Source organism: Lepus europaeus, chromosome 2 (assembly GCF_033115175.1).
Source record: "Lepus europaeus isolate LE1 chromosome 2, mLepTim1.pri, whole genome shotgun sequence".
Taxonomy (NCBI): Eukaryota; Metazoa; Chordata; class Mammalia; order Lagomorpha; family Leporidae; genus Lepus; species Lepus europaeus.
The window spans coordinates 132,217,433-132,230,082 of NC_084828.1; the positions used below are offsets into that span (position 1 = coordinate 132,217,433).

At 42.1% G+C, this 12,650-nt stretch overlaps 1 protein-coding gene across 5 annotated transcripts in view; it reads left to right on the plus strand.

The window, feature by feature from the left end:
• CP (ceruloplasmin) overlaps positions 1-12,650 on the plus strand; it is a 69,280-nt gene that overhangs the window by 14,661 nt on the left and 41,969 nt on the right. For all 5 annotated transcript variants that reach the window (XM_062213236.1, XM_062213245.1, XM_062213253.1 and 2 more), the window contains exons 5-6: positions 1,584-1,838; positions 8,802-8,973. In XM_062213236.1, coding sequence (XP_062069220.1) covers positions 1,584-1,838; positions 8,802-8,973 — 427 coding nt within the window. The remainder of the gene's footprint in view (positions 1-1,583; positions 1,839-8,801; positions 8,974-12,650) is intronic.

Sequence of the window (12,650 nt, forward strand, 5' to 3'; positions counted from 1 at the left end):
AAACTGAGACCCCAAAGATAACCACACTGCCAACATAGAAAAATTAACTACTCAATAAAGTAATTATTTTATTTCTGTTAGCAACTCCTATTTTTATCTGCCTGTCAGGTCCCCTTTCCATACTTTAATTCTGCCTCTGCTATACATTAACAACAGCAACAACAACAACAAAAAAAAATCAATGTTAGGAAAAGATATTCAGACTTCTATTTAGAGAGGTTTGGTTTGGTACTGCTAGCAAATAAATGTCCTTCCTAGAACTAGATTCTACCCAGGAAATTCTGGGACCATCCAGGTTTTGAATTTTTAAAAATATTTATTTTTGTTTATTTGAAATACAGAGTTACAAAGAGGGGTAGATAGATATATAGAGAGAGGGGTCTTCCATCCACTGGTTCATTCCCCAAATGGCCACCACAGCCGTAACTGGGCCAATCCAAAGCCAAGAACCTGGAGCTTCTTCCAGGTCTCCCACGTGGGTACAGGGGCCCAAGCACTTGGGCCATCTTCTACTGCTTTCCCAGGACATAGCAGAGAGCTGGATCGGAAGAGCAGCTGGGACTTGAACTAGAACCCACGTTGGATGCTGGTGCTTTAGGCTGGAGCTTTAACCTGATGCGCCACAGCGCCGGCCACCAGTTTTTGAATTTTTGCATCTTGAGACTCTCTTCCCTGGCTCCTGCTGTCCTTCTTCTGAATTTCTTTTTTTCTTCCTTATTTTTTTTTTTTCAATTTTTGTCTTCCTATCTGAAAAAAGCAAGCATGGGGTCAGCACTGTGGTGCAGGGGCCAGCATCCCATAAGGGTGCTGATTTAAATCCCAGCTGCTCCACTTCTGATCCAGCTCCAGCTATGGCTGGGAAAGCAGCTGAAGATGGCCCAAGTCTTTGGGCTCCTGCACCCATGTGGGAGACCCAGATGAAGCTCCTGGCTCCTGGCTTCCACCTGGCCCAGCTCCAGTTGTTTCAGCCATTTTGGGAGTGAACCAGTGAATGGAAGATTCTCTCTCTGTCTCTCTTTCTCTCTGTAACTCTGCTTTTCAAACTTTCAGATAAATAAATAAATCTTTTTTAAAAAGGAAACAAAACTTTCCCTATCTTCTTACTATAAGAGAAATCTCCACTATAAAATTGGAAAAGTTTTGATACACAATAAGAAAAAATTAAAACACCCATACTACTACTATTGACATGATTAGTAACCCATTGATTACTAAATAGCCTTTAATCTTTTTAAAATTACTTTGTGTTGGTTTTGTGTAAATGTATGTATATACGCACACATCTGTACTTACAAACACACATATACGAACAACATACAATTTATAACAAAGCAAATAGTTTCATCTCCAGTATTGTGTTCATCTGCTACTGTGGTGTTGAAAAGAACCCTCAGGCTGAATTCATGTCCAAAATGAAAGAGTGCTGTGTTCGATTAGCAATGTCTGACATGGTACAGGAGGACAGAACATTAAGGTGTGTGCCAGGTATTTTCTATCCCAGATTGATAGCGTTTCTGTAGCAGTAACTACCACCATCCCAGGCACCAATGTCTACTATTCACAAACTCCGCTCTGACTTACAGCTGTGAATGGATACACGTTTGGAAGTCTCCCAGGACTCTCCATGTGTGCAGAAGACAGAGTGAAGTGGTATCTTTTTGGTATGGGCAATGAAGTTGATGTGCACGCAGCTTTCTTTCACGGGCAAGCGTTAACGAACAAGAACTACCGCATCGATACGGTCAACCTCTTTCCTGCTACTCTTTTTGATGCTTTTATGGTGGCCCAGAACCCTGGAGAATGGATGCTTAGCTGTCAGAATCTGAACCATCTGAAAGGTAGGGCATCTTTACCTGACGTCAGCTGTCAGCTAGAACAAAGAGGCAGGTTTCAGTTACACTGCTCGTGGGGAGATGACTGAGAATGAGAGTCGAAAGCTGAATTGCCTTGGTAATGATGTGACCATTGGATTGGTGTTTTAGTTTTATTCCTATACTGGCATGTATCATAAAGTAATAAAAAGCCTTAAATACTGGAATATAAAGTATTGAGATCTGAAAATACATAAGTTTGTAGAAAAGAATTGGCCTAGAAAGTACAATTCCTCCTTGATAGTACTGTAAATAGTTTCTCAGTCTTGTAAAATATCCAATATTATAAAACCAGAAGACTTGAATATTGCACTAAAAGGTGGCCTGGTTTTTTTTCACGTGTTTCTTTCAAGTGTAGCCACATGTGTTCATTGAGTCTGGCTATTCCTCAGTTTAATTTGATAAATCTCTCCTTTGTCTCTTTAATGCAATGTGATGAAAATATTTATTAGTATTGAAAATTATTAGCTTGTCATGTTTGTCTCTTAAAGAAATTAGGTTTAATCTAGGCCTTTGCTATGCTAATTTGACCTGCAGACACTATTTATTTATTTGAAAGAGTTACACAGAGAGAGGAGAGGCTCATGGGGGTAGGGGTGGGATCTTCCATTCACTGGCTCACTCCCCAGTTGGTCGCAATGGCCGGAGCTTCGCCAATCCAAAGCCAGGAGCCAGGAGCTTCTTCTGGGTCTCCCATGAGGGTGCAGGGGCCCAAGGACTTGGGTCATCTTCTGCTTTCCCAGGCCATAGCAGAGAGCTGGATCGGATGTGGAGCAGCCGGGACTCAAACCAGCCTCCATATGGGATGCCGACACTTCAGGCCAGGGCATTAACTTGTTGTGCCACAGCATCGGCCCCCATGAAATTCTTAAAAATAATTTTTGCCAGCGCTGAGGCTCAATAGGCTAATCCTCCGCCTGCAGTGCTGGCACACCGGGTTCTAGTCCTGGTCAGGGTGCTGGATTCTGTCCCAGTTGCTCCTCTTCCAGGCCAGCTCTCTGCTATGGCCCGGGAAGGCAGTGGAGGATGGCCCAAGTCCTTGGGCCCTGCACCCTCATGGGAGACCAGGAGAGGCACCTTGCTCCTGGCTTTGGATCAGCGCAGCGCGCCAGCCGCAGCGGCCATTGCGGGGGTGAACCAACAGAAAAAGGAAGACCTCTCTCTCTCTCTCTCTCTCTCTCTCTCTCTCACTGTCCACTCTGTCTGTCAAAAAATAATTTTTAAGAAGTTTTATTTTTTTAAGGTAAACAAATTTCATATATACAGATTTAGGAGCATAGTGATACTTCCCACCCTACCATCCCTCCTCCCCATACTCTCACTCTCCTTCCTTTCTTATTCTTTCTTTTAATTTGTCAATGATCTATTTTCAGTTTATTTTATACTCATCAGATTTACCCTACACTAAGTAAAGAATTCAACAAATAGTCAGGGCTGCTGCTGTGGTGTAGTGGGTAAAGCTGCTGCCTACAGCATTGCCATCCCATATGGGCATCGGTTCAAGTCCCGGTTGCTCCCTTTCTGATCCAGTTCCCTGCTAATGCAACCGGTAAAGCAGTGGAAGATGACCTGGTCCCCTGACCTGTGCTCCTGCACCTAAGTGGGAGACCTGGAAGAAACTTCTGGCTTCTGGCTTTGGACTGGCCCAACTCCAGCCATTGCTGCCATTTGGGGAGTGAATCAGCAGATGGAAAACCTCCCTCTCTGTTCCCCCATCCTGCACCTCATAATTCTGCCTTTCAAGTTAAAAAAAAAAAAAAGGAATTCAACAAATAGTAAGAAGAAAAAAACAGTGTTCCTCAACAGTAGAGACAAGGGCTATAAACAATCATCGAATCTCAAAATGTCAATTTTGCTTATATATAATTTTTGTACTCTATTAGTTACAACAGATCAGGGGAAATATATGATTTTTTTTCTTTTTTTTTAAACTTTTATTTAATGAATATAAATTTCCAAAGTACAGCTTATGGATTACAATGGTTCCCCACCCCCCAAACTTCCCTCCCTCCCGCAACCCTCTCCTTTCCCACTCCCTCTCCCCTTCCATTCACATCAAGATTCATTTTCAATTCTCTTTATATACAGAAGATCAGTTTAGTATATATTAAGTAAAGATTTCAACAGTTTGCCCCCACATAGTAACACAAAGTGAAAAATACTGTTGGAGTACCAGTTATAGCATTAAATCACAATGTACAGCACATTAAGGACAGAGAACCTACATGATATTTTTAAAAAATTGATTAATTTTCTATGCAATTTCCAATTTAAAACCAAGTTGGGTTTTTTTTTTTTCATTTTCAATTATCTTTATATACGGAAGATCGATTCAGCATATACTAAGTAAGGATTTCATCAGTTTGCACCCACACAGAAACACAAAGTGTAAAAATATATGATATTTTTTAAGACTTAAAAGCAAGATTTATTTAAGTCAGAGATCTCCAGCCAGAGTGGCATGGAGGGGGGCTCCAGGAGAGGCAAAATCTGAAGGGGTTGGTGGTAGTGGGGTTTTGAAGCACAATTTCGGGGAAGGAAAAAACTTATCAACTTGACATTAAGTTACAAGGCAAGGACAAAACCCATCAAAAGACCTGATCCATAATCTTATTTACCAAGGGGTGGGATAGGTAACTTGTTTTGGTGAGCTCAGAGGGATGGAATCCGCACTCCCTTGCTATTCTTATGGTAAAATTGGAAGTTTCCTTGGGGAAGGCATCCTGTGGACTTCCATTGCCTTGCTGGCTTGGGGGGAGAGCTGGCCTGAATAGTAGACAGGTGGCATCTCTGGAAGGAGGTTTACAGTCTGCCTGCAGTGTTACTGACCCTAATTGGCTGTTCCCTCAACAGTGGTGGTCACTTTGGAAGCTAAGCCAAGTGAAAGGCTTTTTTCAGCTTAAGGGCAACAGGGTTTTTTGGCTCTGACCCAGGAGTCCTTCAACCCCTAAGGCAGTTCTGTTTCCAGTGACCCAGCTCTTGGCTGGCAGAGCTGCCAGTGCTCTTCAAAAGCTGACTTTTGTGTTCAATCAAGACCCTGGCTTTCCAAATCAAAAACCAATGCGAGTGGACTGGCCCGTTGGGTCTCCTTGGTGGCAGATCACTGTGTAAAGCAGCCATTAATTGGCCTGCCACCTATCTTTACATTGCTTCTGCTGCCTAGCTTCCTCTTCCTCCAGGTTTCTGGTAAAGTAGACCAGAGGAAATCTTTAAGAGATGCAAGTCAAGGGGGTGCTCAGTCCCATTCCTAATCTCTGGTGGCCAAAGCTAGAACTCTATAGTCACATGTTTTGACAGTGGTCTTTCTGTGAGGTAGACAATGCCCATGAGGAAAGCTATGTCCTCGCTTTAACATCAGGCATGATGACCACCTTATCTATAAAATTTGAAGTCATTAGTAAAACTTTCTCTCCCTTCCTTTGGTTTGAAAAGGAAGGTTTTGCATGTTTACTGTGCCCATGGCAAAGTAAATCTAGCTGTGAAATCATAATTTAAGCTCTCATTTTGCCTATGTTATTTAGTCTTCTATGTGGCCAGGCTATTATTACAGAAAAATGTTACCCATCCCTTTTATAAAGTCTAAAGATCAAACTGTACATCACAGTGGAGAGGCCGTCAGAATAGAAATCAGTTTCTTATCTTGAAGAGATTAGAGAAATGAGGAATCAAGTCAGGCTTCCCAGATTGCTTATTCTTAGTAACTTAATAGCAAAACTTAGCAGACAATTTTAACTGTTAAATGACAACTTACAAAAACATTTATCAAAAGGTACAATACCTTCTATAAATTTCAGACAAGAGTACATGTATTTGGAAACATAGTTTATATATCTAACACAAATGTAACTTGTTTGACCAGCAAACCCAAGTACAAACATGTCAATGACTTAAACATTTTTAGTTTCTTCCTACTAACAAATTTAAAACATCTGGCACAGGGATTTATTTTAGGTTACGTGAACCAAAAAGGATATCATCAATTAATTTAGCAGTTTAAATTTATGAGCAATATTTTTATCTATAAGCCAATTAAAACAGAACTCTTAATAAGTAAATTTTCCCACGTAGATATAGAATATCTATACATGTATCATACAATATAGAACAATAAAGCAATTTCAGTAATAGCTTCTTAAAATCCTTAGCTTTTTTTTTTAAAATTATCATCAATTGATTAGAATTATTTCCTGCTCTTAGTAATCTGAATTAACCATACTTTTTCTCAGTTGGAACCTGTAGTCCATTACTGACTTTATGTGCTTACAGAACTGTCCTTGAAGTGCTAAATAAAATAGAGGTCAGTGAAAAAGAAGTTCTTTGGAATCTAAAAGAGGATTCGTTTTAAACATAGAGCCAACAATGTTTTAACTTGATGAGCAGTAAATCTGATTTTTAGTGTTTGAAGAATTCAAAACTATGGATGACAAAAGACTTCAAATAGCCTTGTTTAAAATTATGAACTCATTAACCAACAAGAGGCACTTGCTTTTTCCACAAATTATTTCTGAAAGCACCTGTAGGATTTTATAAAACATCCTTTTCATGTCTCTGGGCCTTTCTCATTAAGATAACCATCATGTCTGATAACACAACAAGATCATTAGACTTTTGTAACTTTTGGACATTTGTATCAGTAGCATTTTACATTATCATAGCTTAAAATTTAGCACCACTTCACATCTTGACATACCTTTAATATAATCCAAATAGCCTTATTAGTTGGTGTCTCTGCAGGATGACACATATATCCTTTGAAATTTCCAGGGGCCCAACTGGAAATATCAAAGTCCAAAGAATGTGGAACTTTGATTTTTTTGAATGCCTGTGAAAGATACCAAGAAGGCTTAAAATATCTGGTTAAAATAAGATGTTAACATCATGATATAATGTAGACCAGATTTGATCATTGTTACAAAATAATTACTCAGATGCTTTAGAATGAGTAACTATTAATAAAAAAAAAATGTTTTTAAACAATCAGAACTTAACAGAGACATTAAGAAAACACAATAGATTACTTCAACAAAACACAAAATTTCTGTCTCTTTGTCATCCCAAGAATCAGAAATAAAACCTTAAATATAAGAAGCAGCAGATGGAATTAGCCCATAGTTTGGAACAATTTTAACATAGTCAGAACAAAAGACAAGGAAATAACTTGCTGGAGCTGGCTAGGAAACACAGAGAGTAGGAAAGACCTGACAGAGGGGGCCCAATAGAGGGGATTTGAGAAGGAAGTTGGGGATAGCAGAGATATACTGAGACGTCTAAACAAGTTTGAGTCATGTGGGGTCTTAATGGGAGTCTAGATCAAAAAACTGCCTGTCTGCAAAAAGGATAATTAAGCTTTAACCCAGAGCTAACAAGCAAAATAGCTAGGAAATACCCACTAATGAGACCAGGAATTCAAGTTTGTAGGAATTGAGGAGACCTGATGAGATATAGAAAGCATTTAGAGGAGCAGAGAGAGAGAGAGAGAGAGAGAGAGAGAGAGAAAGATCTTCTTGGGATCTGGGTAAATGAAAAATTCATTCAGGCATGGAGCCCAGAGCCCATGGCCTTGCTCCAAGCTGCACCTAGTCTCACCAACAAACTAATCTCCGAGGAAGGAAGAATAGGGTGGAGTTTTCAGACAACATCCTAACAGGCTATCAGGGTCTGGTGTCCCATCAGGGAGCCCTTGAAAAACACTAGAGAGTAGCCCTTGCCTGAATTTCAAAGTTATTCCACCCCCTTCTCTCAGTCCCATGCAATGGGCCTATCCCCGTGAAAGGAGGCCAAGTCAGACCAGACCAACATCCCAGGGCTGAGATGAGACGTATGAAGAGTGGAACCTCTGGCTTTACAGCTCGTGAGGACTCCAAAGAGCAGGGGAGTCACTTCCTGGCCCAACACCATTTGGGTTGTTGAGGTCTGGTGTCCGGTCAAGAGACCTTCTGGAAGCCCTGGGGTATGGCCCCAGCCAGCATCCATCAGTCTCAAGGCCTATCTTCCACAATGGCTGCCCAGTTTACATTCCCACCAACAGCGGATTAGGACATCTTTTTCCCCACATGCTTGCAGGATTAGTAAATTTTTTTATTTCTGTATGAGAGCCATTCTAACTGGGGTGAGGTGAAACCTCACTGTGGTTTTTATTTGCTTTTACCTGATGGCTAGTGATCCTGAACATTTTTTTCATGTGTTTGTTGGCCATTAAAGAGATTTTTTAAATTTATTTATTTAAGAGACACAAAGAGAAAAACAAAGAATTCCCATCCACTGTGTCACTCCTCAGAAGTCCACAAGGGTTGGGGCTGGGACGGGCTTGGAGCTTGGTCCAGGAGCTTGGAGCCACTTACGTAACAGACACCCAAGTACTCGTGCCGTCATCCACTGTTTTCCCAGACGCACATTAGCAGAAAGCTGGGAGGGGAGTGGAGCCAGGACCCGACTCCAGCCACTTAATATGGAACAAAGATGAGCCAGTTGCCATCTTAACTTCTAAGCCAAAGGCCCTCCCCTTCATGAACTTTTTGAAATACCCTTAAATGACCTGGACCACAGGCGGGCCCCCTCACAGCAGGTGCCAGTCATTTTGTGTGTAAGAACCTAATACATGCTCATTGTATTCCTCCTCACCCACCTTACCTACCCCTTAAAATAGCATGGCCCCTTTCTGCTTATCTAGAAATTTGCCCTTTTCTTCTCATCAAAAGTACTACCAAGCGACACACCACAGAAATTGGCACATTTTAAAACATAGCCTTAACATCTTTTTGCTATGCTATATGTACATAAAAACTTGAATTTTTCCTTTAGTAATTCATCGATAGGTGTTTACCTTAGTTGATAATGGTGCTTCTGTCTGCTTGTTTCTTCAGTTTCCATGATGAAAACAAGCAATGAACACTGCTGCATTAACCAGTCCCCCCTCCCGCATTGTTTCAGCCGGGCTGCAGGCCTTTTTCCAGGTCCAGGACTGCCACAAGTCTCCGGCAGAGGATGGCATCCATGGGAAGCAAGTCAGGCACTACTACATAGCTGCTGAGGAAATCATCTGGAACTACGCTCCCTCTGGTATAGACAGGTTCACCAACGAAAATCTAACAGCGCCTGGAAGGTAATTCACAGAAACGCTGCTGTTTCAAAAGTACTCTCCCCTCGCCACCCACAATGCTGCTTCAGCAATTCAAGTTCTCATTGGTATCTGAAACTGGGTAAATATACGTTAAATATTTAATAGGTGTTTGGTACAAGTCTGACTTTGAGAACAATGACTGAATCTATGAGAAAAGGTGAGTTCAAATGTTATCAAATGTCCAACTCAGTCATAAGAAAACACTGAATACAACTAGAGGGATCAGTTATTTATTTTCTATTTCTGCAAATATAGCAGACAACAGCACCAAGGACATGCACAACTTATACAGCCATCACCACTATCCATTTCCAGAACCTTGGCATCATCCCCAGTAGAAACTCTGTACCCTTAAACAGTAACCTTCAATTCTATTCTCTCATACCCTGAGAGCCTCAATGCTACTTTTTTTTTTTAAGATTTATTTATTAGAAAGGCAGAGTTACAGACAGGCAGAGAGAGAGAGAGAGAGAAAAGTCTTCCATCCGCAGGTCCATTCCCCGAATGGCTGCAATGGCCGGAGTTGGGCCAGTCCAAAGCCAGGAGCCCAGAGCCTTCTCTGGGTCTCCCATGGGAGTGCAGGGGCCCAAGGACTTGGGCTATCTTCTACCGCTTTCCCAGGCCATAGCAAAGAGTTGGATCGGAAGTGGAGTTGCTGGGACTCGAACAGGTGCCCATATGGTATGCTGGCATTGCAGGCAGTGGCTTTACCTGCCATGCCACAGTGCTGGCCCCATCAATGCTACTTTCTATCTTTATGAGTTTGCAGATTTTCAGCAATTCATCCAAGTGGAATATTTGTCCTTTTGTGTGTAATTATTTCACTTAGCATGCCTTCAAGATTTGTCAATGTTTTAGTGTGTCTCGGAATTTTTAATTCCTCTTTAAAGTAGAATAATTCTCTATTAACTGTATATACCACATTTTGTTAACTCACTTGTTGATGAACATTTGGACTGTTTCACCTTTTGGCTAATGCAAATAATGCTGCCATGGATATTGGTGTAAAAATATCTGATCAAGTCCTTTCTTTCAATTCTTTTGGGTTTCCATCAAGCAGTGGAATTGCTGTGTTGCATGGTATGAAAATTCTATTTTTAGCTCTTTGAGGAACTGCTAAATTTCCCATAGTGGCTGCACCATGTTTACTCACCCATCAGCCATGCACAGAGTTCCAATTTCTCCACACCCTCCCTGGGACTTAATGTTTTTTTAATATATAAAATAGCCTTCTTAGTGAATGTGAGGTGATATTTTGTAGTAGTTTTGATTTGCATTTCCTTAATGATTAATGATGTTGAGCATCTTTTAATATGCTTATAAGTCATTTATCATGTATTCATGTTCCTTGCCCTCTTTTGAATTGGTTTGGTTTTGTGTTGTTATTGTTGAGTTGTAGGAGTTCTTTATATGTTCTGGATTTTAATCCCTAATCAAATCTTTGCAAATATTTTCTCCCATTCTGCAGGTTGTCTTTCACCCTCTTGAAAATGTCCCTTGATGCATACAAGCTACTCTTGGCACAGGTCTGCATGATTTCCATGGCCTCCCTGCCATTCTTCCTGCTCAGTCTTCCTTTATTTCTGTCCATTTCCCACAAAGCACCCACAGTGATCTTTCAGAAATGTCAGTGAGATTAGGCCACTTCTCTGCCCCAGGTCTCTGCTAATCCATCACTATATCAGAGAAACCCTGTTTTCCACCCATCTTAAAAACCCCTTCTTGGAAAATTTAAGTATTTACCAACGTGGCTGGCATGTGGTGTGATGCGTTGGGCCACTGCCTGCAGCACCAGCATCCCATATGGGCACTGGTTCAAGTCCTGGCTGCTCTGCTTCCGATCCAGCTCCCTGCTGATGTGCCTGGGAGGTCAGTGGAAGATGCCCCAGGTGCTTGGGTCTCTGCACTGTTGAGGGAGACCTGGGAGAGGCTCATGGTTCCAGGCTTTGGCCTGGCCTAGCCCTGGTTGTTGTGGCTATTTGAAAATGAACCAGCAGATGGAAGACCTTTCTCTCTGTTTTTTCCTCTCTCTCTCTTTGGATCTATGTTTCAAGAAGATAAAAGTAAATCTTTTTAAAGTCCTGAAACAAATATTTAAGTCCCAGACTACACAGACAGCCAAATGTGATGACTCACAGAGCTGCATCTCTAACCCAGAAAGCCCTAGTAAAGTTCAGATTTGCACTTTTGAACTTCTTAATGACAGTCCCACTGGGATGAGGCTCCTTCAACTCCGTATGTCTAAACCTGAATGCACTGTCTCCCCTGCAAATCTGAGTTCTCTTGCTCAATGAACTGTTTGGCCATTCACCCATCCAAGTACCCAAGTGCAAAGCCTAATCACCATTCTTGACTCAGCCTCTTGACACCAGTCATAATTAGGCCCAGGCTGCCTGCTGCTGCATAGTCAGCTCACCAGAGATGAGAGTTAATGCAAGAAAACATGCTTATTCAAGAAGCTAGCATTCTTGGCATAAGAGCAGATCCTTTCCTTCCAAAAGTGCTATCTCCCAATTTGCAAGTTATCACAAGGACTTTTAAAAGGGGGAAAGGGGAGGTAGAGGGAGAATCAAGAGCAAAGGGAACAGAGGGTAGTGCCAGCTGCACACTGGCCCCTAGCCAGGCCGTAAGAGGCTGGTTGGAGTCACAGTGGTTACTCTCATCCCATGCTTACATAAATCTCTTGTTGTACTGACCGGGGTAGGCCAGATTCCTCTGTGGGTTCATCCAGCCTTCTCAAGGCCAGTTTCTGGAATGCTCAAGCAAGCATTATTTATCTGTTAAGTGGAACAGACTCTCCAGTCACAAGATCAGCAGTTAGCTTTGGTTAATCAGAACATGGAAAAGGGCAGGAAGATGTGTTCATTATGGATACTCCTCCTCCTCCTCCTCCTGTCTCATGACTCCTGTCCTGACTCATGACATCCTAAACGTCCCTGCACACTGCCTAGCCCTCTGCATTCTCCTGGTGCTGCCTCTGAAGCCATCACCATCTTTCACTGGGGTTATAAAAGCAAGCCCTTGGCTGATCCTCCTGCAGTTTTGCCTTTCTCAACACGTTGTCCAGGCAGCCACTGGACAGATTCTCCTAAAACACTAATCTTAAATACTCAAATCTTTCAAAGGCTTACATCTTTCGGTACTGCCCTAAAATGAAGCACTGAAGCCTGAACAAGGCCTCCCTCCACTTCCCCCGTCTCTCTTCCCTCTCCTTCCCCCATTCCTCTCTCCTCTGTCCTACCCAGGATGCTAAGCCTCTGCTGTGCCTCCCTGCCACGCTCACTCCTCTGGAATCTTTCTCCTGTAAACCCCTGTCCCATTCTCCATCACCCTCACCTGATGTCGCTAACTCTTCTCCTCTAGATAGGTTTCAAGATCACTTCCTCTTGGCTCAGCCACTTCCCACTACCCCCAGAAAAATACTCCTCACAGCCTGTGCTTCTTTCATTTTAGACCACGGCTGGGATCAGTCTGTCTTCGCTGATAGAAGTGAAGCCCACGTGGACAGGGATGAGAGCTGGGTTACCATTGTCATCGATGCAGAGCAGGGCTCCTGGCCACGAGCAGGGTTCCACACATTTGTCAAGTGAAATCAGACGTGAATGTGATGGCTTTGTACAAATCAAGTACTTTTCTGAAATTTAATTTTTTTTTTTTAT